This window comes from Corythoichthys intestinalis, chromosome 14 (assembly GCF_030265065.1).
Source record: "Corythoichthys intestinalis isolate RoL2023-P3 chromosome 14, ASM3026506v1, whole genome shotgun sequence".
NCBI classification, from domain to species: Eukaryota; Metazoa; Chordata; class Actinopteri; order Syngnathiformes; family Syngnathidae; genus Corythoichthys; species Corythoichthys intestinalis.
This window is the reverse complement of record NC_080408.1, coordinates 23,173,316-23,186,363: the sequence shown is the minus strand read 5'-3', so window position 1 is coordinate 23,186,363 and position 13,048 is coordinate 23,173,316. Positions and strand designations below refer to the sequence as shown.

The window sequence follows — 13,048 nt, the reverse complement described above, 5'->3', positions numbered from 1 at the left end:
TAAAATTCCAGCAGAGCATTGTAAGAAACTCATTGATGGATAACAGAAGCGGTTGTTCGCAGTTTTTTGTCAAAAGGTTGTGCTATCAAGTATGAGGCTGAGGGTGCCAATATTTTGTTCGGCCCATTTTTGGAGTTTTGTGTAAAATGATAATGATTTTATTTTTTTTTCATTCTGTTTTGTGTTTTTTCATTGCAAGCAAAATAAATGAAGACATCACTACCAAAGCATTTGTAATTGCAAGCATTTTCTGGGAGAATACTTTTGGCCAGCAGTGTATGTATGTGGAAGCCATGTCTTCATGAGGCTTTTTTTAAATGACCATAAATACTCACTTTCCATATAAATGGTTAAAAGTCAACTTTTCCATTAAATGTTTGTCTTCTGTACAGGTTTTATGAGAGCATGTATGATAACGCAGAATACCTGAGTGTATCGTACCCGCAGAACATGACCCAAGAGGAGCAGCTGCAGTTTGTCACAGACACGGCCAAGGTTTGCCTTAGTTCCATTGGAAAAACACCATGTAGTACGACGTGAGATATTAAAGATTGTATTTTTTATAATCAGGCTCTGGCTGAGGTAGCCACAGTAGTGGCACGGGCTTTGTACAGGCAGGCAGGAGGGGAACAATCCCAGCTGACCAACATTAACGCCGATGCCCAAATAGTAAGATTTTTTTTATCTGTGTTTGTGTCTCAGTTATGTTCTTTGTGTGATTTTTGTAGTCCGAATCAGTTGTTAGTTGTGTTTGTAAGCGATGTGTTTTCTCTTTAAGGTGACCCAGATGCTTTACACTTTCCTCATCCGGTCAAATAACAGCTGGCTGCAGCAGATCGTTCCAGAAAAACTCGCAGGCCACTTGAGTGAGTTGGAATATTATTAACCCTTTACAGCAGGGGTCCCCATCTGCCGGGCCGCGGACCGGTACCGGTCCGTGGCGCATTTGCTACCAGGCCGCACAGAAATGATAATTTAATAACGGCCGCATTCTGGCCGAATTAACCCTGTGCCCCTGCTTAACACACCAATATCCCGGTCTACTCTAGATATAATACTACGGGATAGATTAGAATTCGTCATAGAAATCCATTGATTGGACTGCTAAGAGTACATCTTGTTTGTGTATATAATATATCTATGTGCGCTTGTCCTCGATAATAAAGTATTACTAGGCCGCAGGCGCAGCACATTTGTTCCCGGAAATCGGAAATAATTAGCCCCCACACGAGCGAAGATGACTGGAAAACAGACGTCTTTGGAAATATTTTTACGGCGAAAAGGGCACCCAACGAGCTTACAACCTCGAAGACCCACGAACTGCGAAGGAGTGGATTCGTGACCCGTTTGTGAATAAACCGAGTGATTCGAGCATGTCTGTGCAACAGGAGGATCAACTTGTAGAGATCGCAAATGACGGCGACCTTATTAAACGTACATTTGAGACAACAACGCTACCGAGGTTCTGGATTAAAGTCATTCCGGAATATCCTGACATCGCTACGAGAGCATTGAAAACCTTGCTACAATTTCCAACATCGTATCTTTGTGAAGCGGGCTTCTTAATTAATGCTTAACGACAAGGCAAAGTCGTTAATGGTGAGAGCGGTGTGCAGTTGTTGTGTGCAGCTAACATGGCAGAATGTGTCTGTGGAGAACTTTTGTACAAGTCCTTCAATGATCAAACGTAAGTTAATATTCATTTCTTTCAAGAAAGTTTGTAGTGTTTACTTTGGAATCGCTGCATTTTGCGGTTATGTTTAACGTTACGCGCATGTGCAGAACCACATTGTTGCAATTTTTGATAGGTTGCAAAATTTGTCAGAACACCAGTCCGTGAAAAAAAGACCCAAATAACACCGGTCCGTGGTGCAAAAAAGGTTGTGGACCCCTGCTTTACAGAAGTGACCATGCTTGGTAATTAAAAAAAAAAACAAAAAAAACTTGCATATAAAAACCTTCGTTAAGAAATATTATTGTTATATGTATTTTTCATGAATAAATAAAATTATAACATAGACTTCACTATCAGTTTTATGAGACAGCTCCTACAGACATTGCGTCAAGGCTTCCCGTAGGGGGCCGGGCCGGGCCAGGCCAGGCAGAGCATCTTGAGAGCCTTCACTGCGATAAACTCAAACACACGCTGCTTTTTTACGCCGGATTTAGGTGGAAACAGGACGAAAGTTTTAGTGCATACAAGCAGGCAGGAGTGTCTCATTAGAGTGATTTGGTCTAGGATTCAAAGTTATTATTATATAAAATAGCACCGAGCATTCACTTTGAAACGTTATGAAAAAAATCTATTGAAAAAATTAGCGTAACTTTAGCTTGAAATATTTACATAAAATGAATGATAAATGCCCAGTTTTTTGCTTTTAACCGAAAATCTAGACTAATTTACTATAGTATCTATCAGAGGTTGCGCTAGACATTTTCGTTGTCTGTCATTTTGACTGACAGGGTCATAAAAATCCGGTCTATTTTTACCCGTCACTTAAATTTTTAAAATGATAATGATGACATATTCAATAGTATTTAGTTTTCATTCATTTTTAATTAATATTGTAACACTTGCTTGGCGGCGAAAAATTAGACACGGAAGTCGTGGTATTTTTCTCCCTTTTTACTCTGCTTACCGCCAACAACTCCGCCCCCAAAGAAAAAGAGGCAACGATATAGACCCCAATCACCAACGTCACACAATCATCTTAATTGTGGTTGTCAGCCCAAAATCTTCTAAATATATATTAAATGCATCTTACCAGATATAAAATGACTACTACATAGTCTGTGGTGATCGTTTGGTGCCCAGATTTCTTGTCGAATTACAGCAGTCCATCTCGCTCTCATCTTCGGGTCTCTCAGAATACGGTAGAACTTCAAGTCTCTCCGTCTATCTTCTCTGTTACAGCAACCAACCGCCACACACGCCTTCACCATTTTGATTATTAATATTAACGAGCAGAAAAACACGCCGTAATAGGAGGCATGTATGTAGCGGTAATGTGTAAACATGACGAGCTGACACACAATATGGCGGCTCCAGTCAGGGGGGCAGAGTTGTGACGTCATGTGACGCTGGCACACCGGGTGCACCAATAAGAACCTCGCGTTGATGTGTCAATCACGTTGCCGCCGCCAGACCCCGGTGACGCTACAATATTCTGACAGAAGAGCCAATGACGTCATGCATTAAGAGAGACAATCGCTAATTAATATGCTAACTCGCCACCCTGTGGTCTGGGGTGTGAATTGCAACCTGTCAAAATGACGGACGGTCTTCAGTTTTTTCCGTCACCGTTTTAAAAAACCGGTCAACGACGGAAAATATCCGGTTAACGCGATCCCTGGTATCTATAGAAATTCTGGGATTTACGCATATTTACAAGAATTTTCAACTTAAAAAGTTCTTTGTTTCGTGATGGCAGCTATGTTGGATTTTGTATCAATACACAATTGCGTAACTTTACATTCAAATAGGTAATTTTCGGCCAACTGCCCATTTTTGGGCGAAAAAAAAAACGATAATTTAGACATTTCTACGTGATTACTAAATCTGCATTTACGTGTTTTATGTAACATTTCAATCTAAAAATGACGAGGGCCAGATAGCCAGTAAGACGTGCTGAGGCAATAGTGACATCGGAATTCAACCTAAATAAGTTGTGATTGTATTTTTTTTTTTTTAATTCAAAAGATTCTGCATGCTTTTTTCAAGTATTAAGTTTCTGATGGGAAAATTGCGGGATTTATTAGCTGTTGAAAACATGTCAAAATTGCACTAAATAAAAAAAATTGAGTCGCTTTTTCGGGCAAAAATCAATATAATGTTAAATATTGTTATTGATTCTGAAAATATAGTTGATTATCTCTGAATTTGGGTATTTTTGTACATCTAGCGTAAAATCTGATAATTTTATAGCCGTTTTAAGTTCATTTATACTTATATATAAAAGGATTAATCGGGATTTTATTGGGGAACGACTGAATGTTTTGATGCCGCTGCTCATGGACACTTATATATGCCTGAGGGAGGTGCCTGTTTTGGTTTTAGGTCACTAGCGGCTTTGGCTTTGAAAATATTAGAATTTTAATTTTTTGAACATAGGCCCCCTATGGAGCGGCCCCGCACCCTTTTCCCGTCAACTGATAGTGAAGTCTATGACAGTGTTTTTCAGCCTTTTCTGAGTCACGGAACATTTTTACATTGGCAAAAATCTCGTGGCACACTACAAACAAAAAATGTCCCAAAATTACTTTCTGTACAGTATATTTAATTATAAAATAATTTCTCAATATTTATATTGACTCAGTGTGAAACTTGGGCCTGTTTAGATGAACACAAAGCTGGATAGCTGCTCGTGTCACTTTCAAGAACTGTTCGGATTCCTAGCCATCAGCCACCTTGCGGTCCTCGACAATGTATTTTTTTAAAAAAACACAGGGGGAGGATTGACAGTCGTCACATATGGATAAAATGGAAAGGACAATTTCGTGTATATCGAGACTTGACGATTATAATCAAATGATGTACAGTACACGTGCTGGGGTCCACATTGTCACGGACAGCCAGGTGGCTTAATGCTAGAAATCCGAGCGGTTCTTAAACACAAGCAATATCCGCTCGTCTGCACACAGCCGCAACCTTCGACCTCCTCCTTCGTTCCGAGTGCAACTACTCCCAATGATATAAAAAAAAAAAAAAGAGATATTGAATAATTTCTCACACCTGACAATCTCACGGCACACTGGTGGAAAAACACTGGTCTATGATTATAAATTAGAGATGTCTCGATCCGATCACGTGATCAGAAATCGGGCCGATCAGGGCATTTTTCATAGGATCAGAAACGGGTGAAAAGGATTGGGTTTTTAATTTATGCCATATATAATATTAAAAAAACTATTGTGCTGGTTAGTCGCCATGGATTAGAGACAGTTAAAATTTTACAGTACGTTTAATCAAAAAAAAAAAAGAAAAGAAAACATTTACTATTAACTCATTACCTGCCAATGACATCAATAGATTCTAGGGCTGCAGCTATTGAATATTTTAGTAGTCGATTAATCGATGGACTAGTTAATTCGAATAATCGAGTAATTGGATAAGCAACATGAAAAATTAAAATACCTGGGCTGAGCCTCAAACGGTGTATTTTTTTTTATTTTTTTTTTTAATATGGATCTATGTACAACAAAAGATCAGTTGGCTAACTTACATAGAAAAAGTTTAAATTCTATAAGATTTTTTTTTAAAAACTTCACGGCTCTTAAATGGTTCAGACACATATTCCCACAAAAAACTAAAATATAACTAACCAAATATACAGTGCCTTGCAAAAGTATTCGGCCCCCTTGAATCTTGCAACCTTTCGCCACATTTCAGGCTTCAAACATAAAGATATGAAATTTATTTTTTTTGTCAAGAATCAACAACAAGTGGGACACAATTGTGAAGTGGAACAACATTTATTGGATAATTTAAACTTTTTTAACAAATAAAAAACTGAAAAGTGGGGCATGCAATATTATTCGGCCCCTTTACTTTCAGTGCAGCAAACTCACTCCAGAAGTTCAGTGAGGATCTCTGAATGATCCAATGTTGTCCTAAATGACCGATAATGATAAATAGAATCCACCTGTGTGTAATCAAGTCTCCGTATAAATGCACCTGCTCTGTGATAGTCTCAGGGTTCTGTTTAAAGTGCAGAGAGCATTATGAAAACCAAGGAACACACCAGGCAGGTCCGAGATACTGTTGTGGAGAAGTTTAAAGCCGGATTTGGATACAAAAAGATTTCCCAAGCTTTAAACATCTCAAGGAGCAATGTGCAAGCCATCATATTGAAATGGAAGGAGCATCAGACCACTGCAAATCTACCAAGACCCGGCCGTCCTTCCAAACTTTCTTCTCAAACAAGGAGAAAACTGATCAGAGATGCAGCCAAGAGGCCCATGATCACTCTGGATGAACTGCAGAGATCTACAGCTGAGGTGGGAGAGTCTGTCCATAGGACAACAATCAGTCGTACACTGCACAAATCTGGCCTTTATAGAAGAGTGGCAAGAAGAAAGCCATTTCTCAAAGATATCCATAAAAAGTCTCGTTTAAAGTTTGCCACAAGCCATCTGGGAGACACACCAAACATGTGGAAGAAGGTGCTCTGGTCAGATGAAACCAAAATTGAACTTTTTGGCCACAATGCAAAACGATATGTTTGGCGTAAAAGCAACACAGCTCATCACCCTGAACACACCATCCCCACTGTCAAACATGGTGGTGGCAGCATCATGGTTTGGGCCTGCTTTTCTTCAGCAGGGACAGGGAAGATGGTTAAAATTGACGGGAAGATGGATGCAGCCAAATACAGGAACATTCTGGAAGAAAACCTGTTGGTATCTGCACAAGACCTGAGACTGGGATGGAGATTCATCTTCCAACAGGACAATGATCCAAAACGTAAAGCCAAATCTACTATGGAATGGTTAAAAAATAAACGTATCCAGGTGTTAGAATGGCCAAGTCAAAGTCCAGACCTCAATCCAATCGAGAATCTGTGGAAAGAGCTGAAGACTGCTGTTCACAAACACTCTCCATCCAACCTCACTGAGCTCGAGCTGTTTTGCAAGGAAGAATGGGCAATAATGTCAGTCTCTCGATGTGCAAAACTGATAGAAACATACCCCAAGCGACTTGCAGCTGTAATTGGAGCAAAAGGTGGCGCTACAAAGTATTAACGCAAGGGGGCCGAATAATATTGCACGCCCCACTTTTCAGTTTTTTTATTTGTTAAAAAAGTTTAAATTATCCAATAAATTTTGTTCCACTTCACGATTGTGCCCCACTTGTTGTTGATTCTTGACAAAAAATTAAAATTTTATATCTTTATGTTTGAAGCCTGAAATGTGGCGATAGGTTGCAAGGTTCAAGGGGGCCGAATACTTATGCAAGGCACTGTACCTATAAACTAATTTATGAATGCTTTAAAAAAACATTAGCTCAAACAAAAACTTAGCTTATGTTGGTCTTACCAGGAAGCAGTTGGATTCAGCCATGTGAAAAGCAGGCAGACCAGAGGGCAGTGTATCCACCCTAATCAATGAAACTAAACGAAAACACTTTCAAAATAAACCATTACAACGCCACTTTAATTAAACGAATACTCGAAGCAACAAAATTCGAATACTTTTTTCTAATCGAATACTCGAGTTAATCGATTAATCGTTGCAGCACTAATAGATTTAAATTTTTTAAATGGGTGCACTTGCAGTGAATGCTCATCTTTCAATGCCATTGACGGCACAAGACCTCCAGTTCATTTGGGGGAGGGCTGACAGCTATCATTCGCTGTCAGCCCTCCCGTCAAGATGGATTTGACTTCTTGCGCTGTCAGTTGCAGCCCACAAGTGAAATAATTGCCCTACAAGGTTAGGTTATAATACCTTCTCTCTATAAAGAGGACACAGCCACCAACTTCTACGTGGGCGTAGTAGCCCAGCAGAAGATAAATGAGCCCACGTACCTGGTGCAGCACCTGCTTGCCAGCCTGACGGGCAGTGTGATCAACGTCACCCAACAGGATTGTGATAACAAGCGGACCAACGAGAGCGACACCGAGAGCAAACATGTGAGTGGATTTCAAGGCAATGAGTGTCCCCCCTCGGTCAAAAACCTGAACTGTTTTCCCTCTAATTAGATGTACGAATACACATGGGTGCAAGGCGCGATACCGCCCAATGCCACAGAGAGGCAGAGTTATTGCATCCGCTCCACAGTGCGCATCTCAAAGGCGGTGTCACCCGCCTTTGACCCACTGCAAGAGTTCACTTCTGAGGACTATTCCACTTGGACAGAGTCTCGCTGGAAGACCATCAAGGGCCGAATCTTTCTGGTGGCCAGTCATGAGCTGGAGGTATGTGCCTAACATATATGTACACCTGCTGTACCATTTAACATTCTACAACTCTGCTGCAGCATATGTGAAATTTTATGCAACTCCAACAAAGCACATTTACTGTTGTGTTGGCAATAGATGTCCATCCTTTTTAACTGGGAGGGCCGTAAGTGACTGATCATTTTTTATTACCGTTGACATCAATAGACGTCCAATCTATTCGGACTGGGAGTAGCTGCTTAAGAGCTATTTCACAATCTATGGCTGCCAGTGAGTTGAGTCCCATAGAAAGGGTTAAACCCAAAACAGGCTAATTTTGTTCAAACATCATGTCATGATTAGGCATGTGCCGGAATGAGATTTTGACGGTATGATAACCTTTACCAAAAATACCGCGGTTTTACGGTATTGCAATTATAGCTCTAAAATGTCTTATTTTGAGATGCATGGGTTTAAAAAAAAAAAAAAAACTTTTTTCCGTTGAACTGGATTTTTTAAAATTTTTTGCAACATATCTGCAAATTGGAACATCAACATGAATATAATGTTAAAATTAGGGCTGCAGCTATCGATTATTTTAGTAGTTGATTAATCGATGAACTAGTTGGTTCAAATAATCGAGTAATCGGATAAGGAACATAAAAAATTAAAATACCTTTGCTGAGCCTCAAACGGTATAAAAAATAAACAAGAATCTAGGTACAACAAAAGAACAATTGGCTAACTTACATAGTAACAGTCCGCTTGCTTCAATGCTATAAAATACTAACGTTTTTTATTTTATTTATACAATGCTCTTAACAAATGGTTCAGACACATCTTCCTACAAAAATTGGCTAAAAATGCCAATTACGAATGCATTAAAAAATACATTAGCTCAAACAAAAACTCAGCTTATGTTGGTCTTAACAGGGAGTAGATGGATTCAGCCATGTGAATGAGGCAGATTAGTGAGCAGTGTATCTACACAAATCAATAAAACTAAAGGCAAACACTTGCAAAACAAACCATTACAACGCCACTTTAATTAAACGAATACTCGAAGCAGCAAAATTTGATTCGAAGTTTTTTTTCTAATCGAATACAGTGGTACCTCTACATACGATCACTTCGACACACGATCTTTTCGACATCCGACGTAAAATTTGAGCCGCCATTTGTTTCTACATCCGACGAGTTGCTCGAAATACGACGACATGACAGCACTGCAAACGAACGCACGGTGGATTTTCTTGTGTGAGAAATCAACACAGTTTTCAAAAAAAGTTGATACAGTTGGAGAAACAATGAAAAAAGTGATGCTTACCTTTGAAATGAAGATGCAAGTTATAGAAAAATATGAGCTTGGTGTGCGCGTCCCTGAACTGGCTCAACAATACAGCTCCATGGTCCTCTTCCGACCACCGTTCGCCACTATTTATAAGTTAAGGTGACAATTATTATTGTGGTAACATTGCCAAGGAAATCGCCAGCTTCGTCACGTTTTTATCATTTATTTAAGAACTTATCCAACACAAAACGCCCATTGTCTTAAGCAGTTGACTGCTCTCAAGAAAACGAAAGTATTATCTCTACCGCACCGACCTATCTCACCGTGACGTCAGCTTCGCGGTGCGTTCAGGGACAGTAAAAAGTGTCCGCCATATTAGAATCCAATTCGTTACATTATTTACAGGAATAATTATTAATTCTTCTTATTATTATTATATTATTCTGACTTATTTATTTATAACTTATTTGTTTTTCTATGTTTAATTGCCATTTGTAACAGTGCCAGCAGTATTTATTAAGAATTTAGTGTATGTTTTTAGGCTTTGGAACGAATTAATGGAATTATAATGTATTCCTATGGGAAAATCCTGCTAGACATACGACCATTTCGACTTACAAACAAGGTCCTGGAACGAATTAAATTCGTATGTAGAGGTACCACTGTACTTGAATTAATCGATTAATCGTTGCAGCACTAGTTAAATAAATAAAATGACCAAAAAGAACTGAAATATTTTAAATAAAAGATCATATATTTACGTAAAACACATAGCACTAGTACTATTAATGTTAATTCGTTGAGTATTAATGAAGCGAGAGGAAGTGACAGAGCGTGTATGACTCGTATCATTATTTACACATTATACACCCACACCTACCCATCCTCTCTGAAGTCACCAGAGAGAAAAAAACACCACAGGCTATATAATGAAAATGTTATTTTGAACAGATGTTTAAAATGCAGGAAGACTTTACAAAAGTAGGGTAATGGTAGAGAGGAAACTAGTTAGCCATCTTGGCATGCTTACTATCCACGCTATTCTGATTGAGATTCAGATTTTCTTCATTGCCATTGCGCACAAAAAGACACAACAGTGAGATTTACGGCCTCGTTAACAAGCTAACGTTGGAGCATTTGTTTTACAATCTTTAGACACACTAAACCAGCTGGAGTGAACTCCCGTAGCTGGTGGGATACGTTCATGACAGCTTTTACTTACTTTAATTTTGTGTAAAGGGATAAATGATGGCCACGTAAATGTAAAATCATGTTGGAGGTCCTGCTGTCCTTCCTCCTCTAAACTGCGGCCGTCTGTTTCTTTTCGTTAGCTGAAGTACTCCAATACTAGCGACTTTTTTGAGGGGGGTAAAAGCTCAGGTGTACTTTCAACACCTTCATCCATTGTGTCTATTCTACAGCACAGCGACAGACACGGGACAGAGCATAAACCGGAGGGGGAGGGGTGAGCGCAAGCAACGGATTTCTCTCTGCATTTTTGGGACATAAAAAATAGTTAATAGCATACTGCGGTGTGACGGAAAATTTTAGTGGTTTTGAAACAGTGACGTTTTCATACCACGGTAAACCTTTAAACCGGTTACCAGCACATGCCTAGTCATGATCATGAACCGGTTTTCGGATCAAACATCTCATCAATCCAACCCTTCCAAACAAAAAATCTGGTTTTCATTTTTTTTTTCTTTTTTCCACTGACTAGATGGTGACTCTGGGTGTGGGCGTGGGCGTGCTGTTCACCTCCCTGCTGCTCACATACGTGCTGAGCTCCAAGGCTGACATCCTGTTCAGCTCGCAGAGGGAGCCCACCAACGCCACCTACTGATCACAAGTACTGCAACGACAAATACCGTACTACTACTACATGTACCCACCCGCCTGCAGACCCGGACTATGTTGCTCCAATCCAAAACACACAAGCGGGTACTCGTGCCTCTTGAAGGTTGTTTTAGACCTCAAAACAGTGGCACGTAAGGGTCCCAAAACGTCTGGTCAGGTACCAGTAGCAGGCCTTGGAAACGATGTTCATATTTCTCTTAAATTAACGATTTGCTTTTTATTTTGGTTTGTGTGAACAATGGCAAGTATGTGTTTGAATGAGTTCTATAGTTGATTGTGAAAACAGGGGCAATGGTAAATGTGTGAGTGAGATTGATGTGTGCAATGCTGTAATCTTTACTGTAAATAAGTGTAATTCTTTCCAATGTTAAGAAACCACTTTTGTCTTGAGGTGCGTCGAACAAAAGAGCAGCACTCAAAGTTGTCATGTATTCGAGAACAACAATGTGTTTTGCACTGCTTACTTCCATTTGAGTTGGACTTCTTTCTTTAGTCACAGAATCATAATTTCCTAAATGTCGACATCATTGACTGACGGCGATCTACGATATGCCGTGATGCTTTGAGGAGTAAATAAACACTGCTTTTACACATGGTACTTTTCTTCAATGTAGAAAGTAGGCAAGATAACATGCTATTTTCTACTCTATTATTGTAATGGGGCATATTTCATGTCTACACCCAATGTACCATATCTAATGTTCTATACAACTCTAATAGACCTTATGTAATTAATCTATACAACTCTATTGTACCATATTTAATGTTCTTTAAAACTAACGGACCATAATGTTCTATACAATTATAATAGAGCAAATGTAACGGTAATATATCCCAACAAACTTAAAATTTTCACTATAAAAAGATACATTTAGGTTGTAAAAAATAAGTTGGCTCTATTAGATTTTTTTTTGTCTGCATTTTATGGTTAAAAATTTCAAAGATAATTGTCGTTTTATTACATGAACACATTTTTACGTGTGGTGGTGAAACCTTTACAATATTTTACTTGTTTGAATTTTGTGTTTAATTTTAGTTTTTTTTTCTCATTTAAATACTCAGGAATGTAGTAAGTTTAATGTGTAAAAATGGTTTTGTGATCAGTTTTACTGAATTTTTCATCTTTTAAATTAAAGATAAAGATTTGAGACGTTTTGTATAAATAAATTTATACTAAATTCAAAAAAAAAAAAAAAAGTGTAATTATTAGTTTTTAATTTAACAATTGCACTTGTATTATTTAAGATCACATTTTTGTGATAGAAAAATTGACAAGCGATGATAGTATATAAATATTGTGTGTACATTTGTAATTTCTTGCGATTTGTCCATAGCATAATGCAAATCTACTTAGCCCATGTTTCAATGTAATTGGTGCCATCATTGCCAGTCCCTCCCAGTCGAAATTGATTGGGCGTCTATCCCCATCAATGGTAGCCAGAATTAGTTTACAAAATAACACCAGCCAATGGAACAGTGGGAAAGTTATTGATGTATTTTCTAAGTTTGACTGTAAAAAGTGGTTATATGTCAAAGTAAAAACGGTTCATTTTTCTAGCAACTCTTGTTTGTCTATCATTGTCAATGGCAGCCAAAGAGTTAATGCATAATGCTGTAGTTTTAAGTTTAACAAGTAGAAATGCAATGATACAGTATTTTTCAAAATAGAGTGATCCCTCGTTACTTTGCGCTTCAAACGTCGCGCCCTCAGTCCATCGCGGATTATTTTTTTCAATTAAAAAATGAATAAATAAATGTATTTCAAAGAGCTGTCCCCATCTGTTCACCTAGTCTCTCACTCTCGCTCCTGCCGCTTTTCTTGGTCAGGTAGTGCACTGGAGTTTCTAATTAAAGTTAACGATGATTGACAGACGTTAAGGTTTGATCTCGCCAGGGACGCTTGGAAGCCGAAACTTCAAAGCTCCGCATGCGTCAATCATCGTTTAACGTGTTAAAAAGTTGCTGTGGCACGTGGCAACTCACTGTAAGTGAGCAGCTTGAGCGGATTTGAGTGGACTCAATA

At 38.8% G+C, this 13,048-nt stretch overlaps 1 protein-coding gene across 1 annotated transcript in view; it reads left to right on the top strand.

The window, feature by feature from the left end:
• ncstn (nicastrin) overlaps positions 1-11,618 on the top strand; it is a 31,006-nt gene extending 19,388 nt beyond the window's left edge. The window contains exons 12-17 of the mRNA XM_057857303.1: positions 393-495; positions 571-669; positions 779-866; positions 7,462-7,631; positions 7,701-7,916; positions 10,889-11,618. Coding sequence (XP_057713286.1) covers positions 393-495; positions 571-669; positions 779-866; positions 7,462-7,631; positions 7,701-7,916; positions 10,889-11,011 — 799 coding nt within the window. The 3' untranslated portion in view covers positions 11,012-11,618. The remainder of the gene's footprint in view (positions 1-392; positions 496-570; positions 670-778; positions 867-7,461; positions 7,632-7,700; positions 7,917-10,888) is intronic.
• Positions 11,619-13,048: the final 1,430 nt, after the last annotated feature.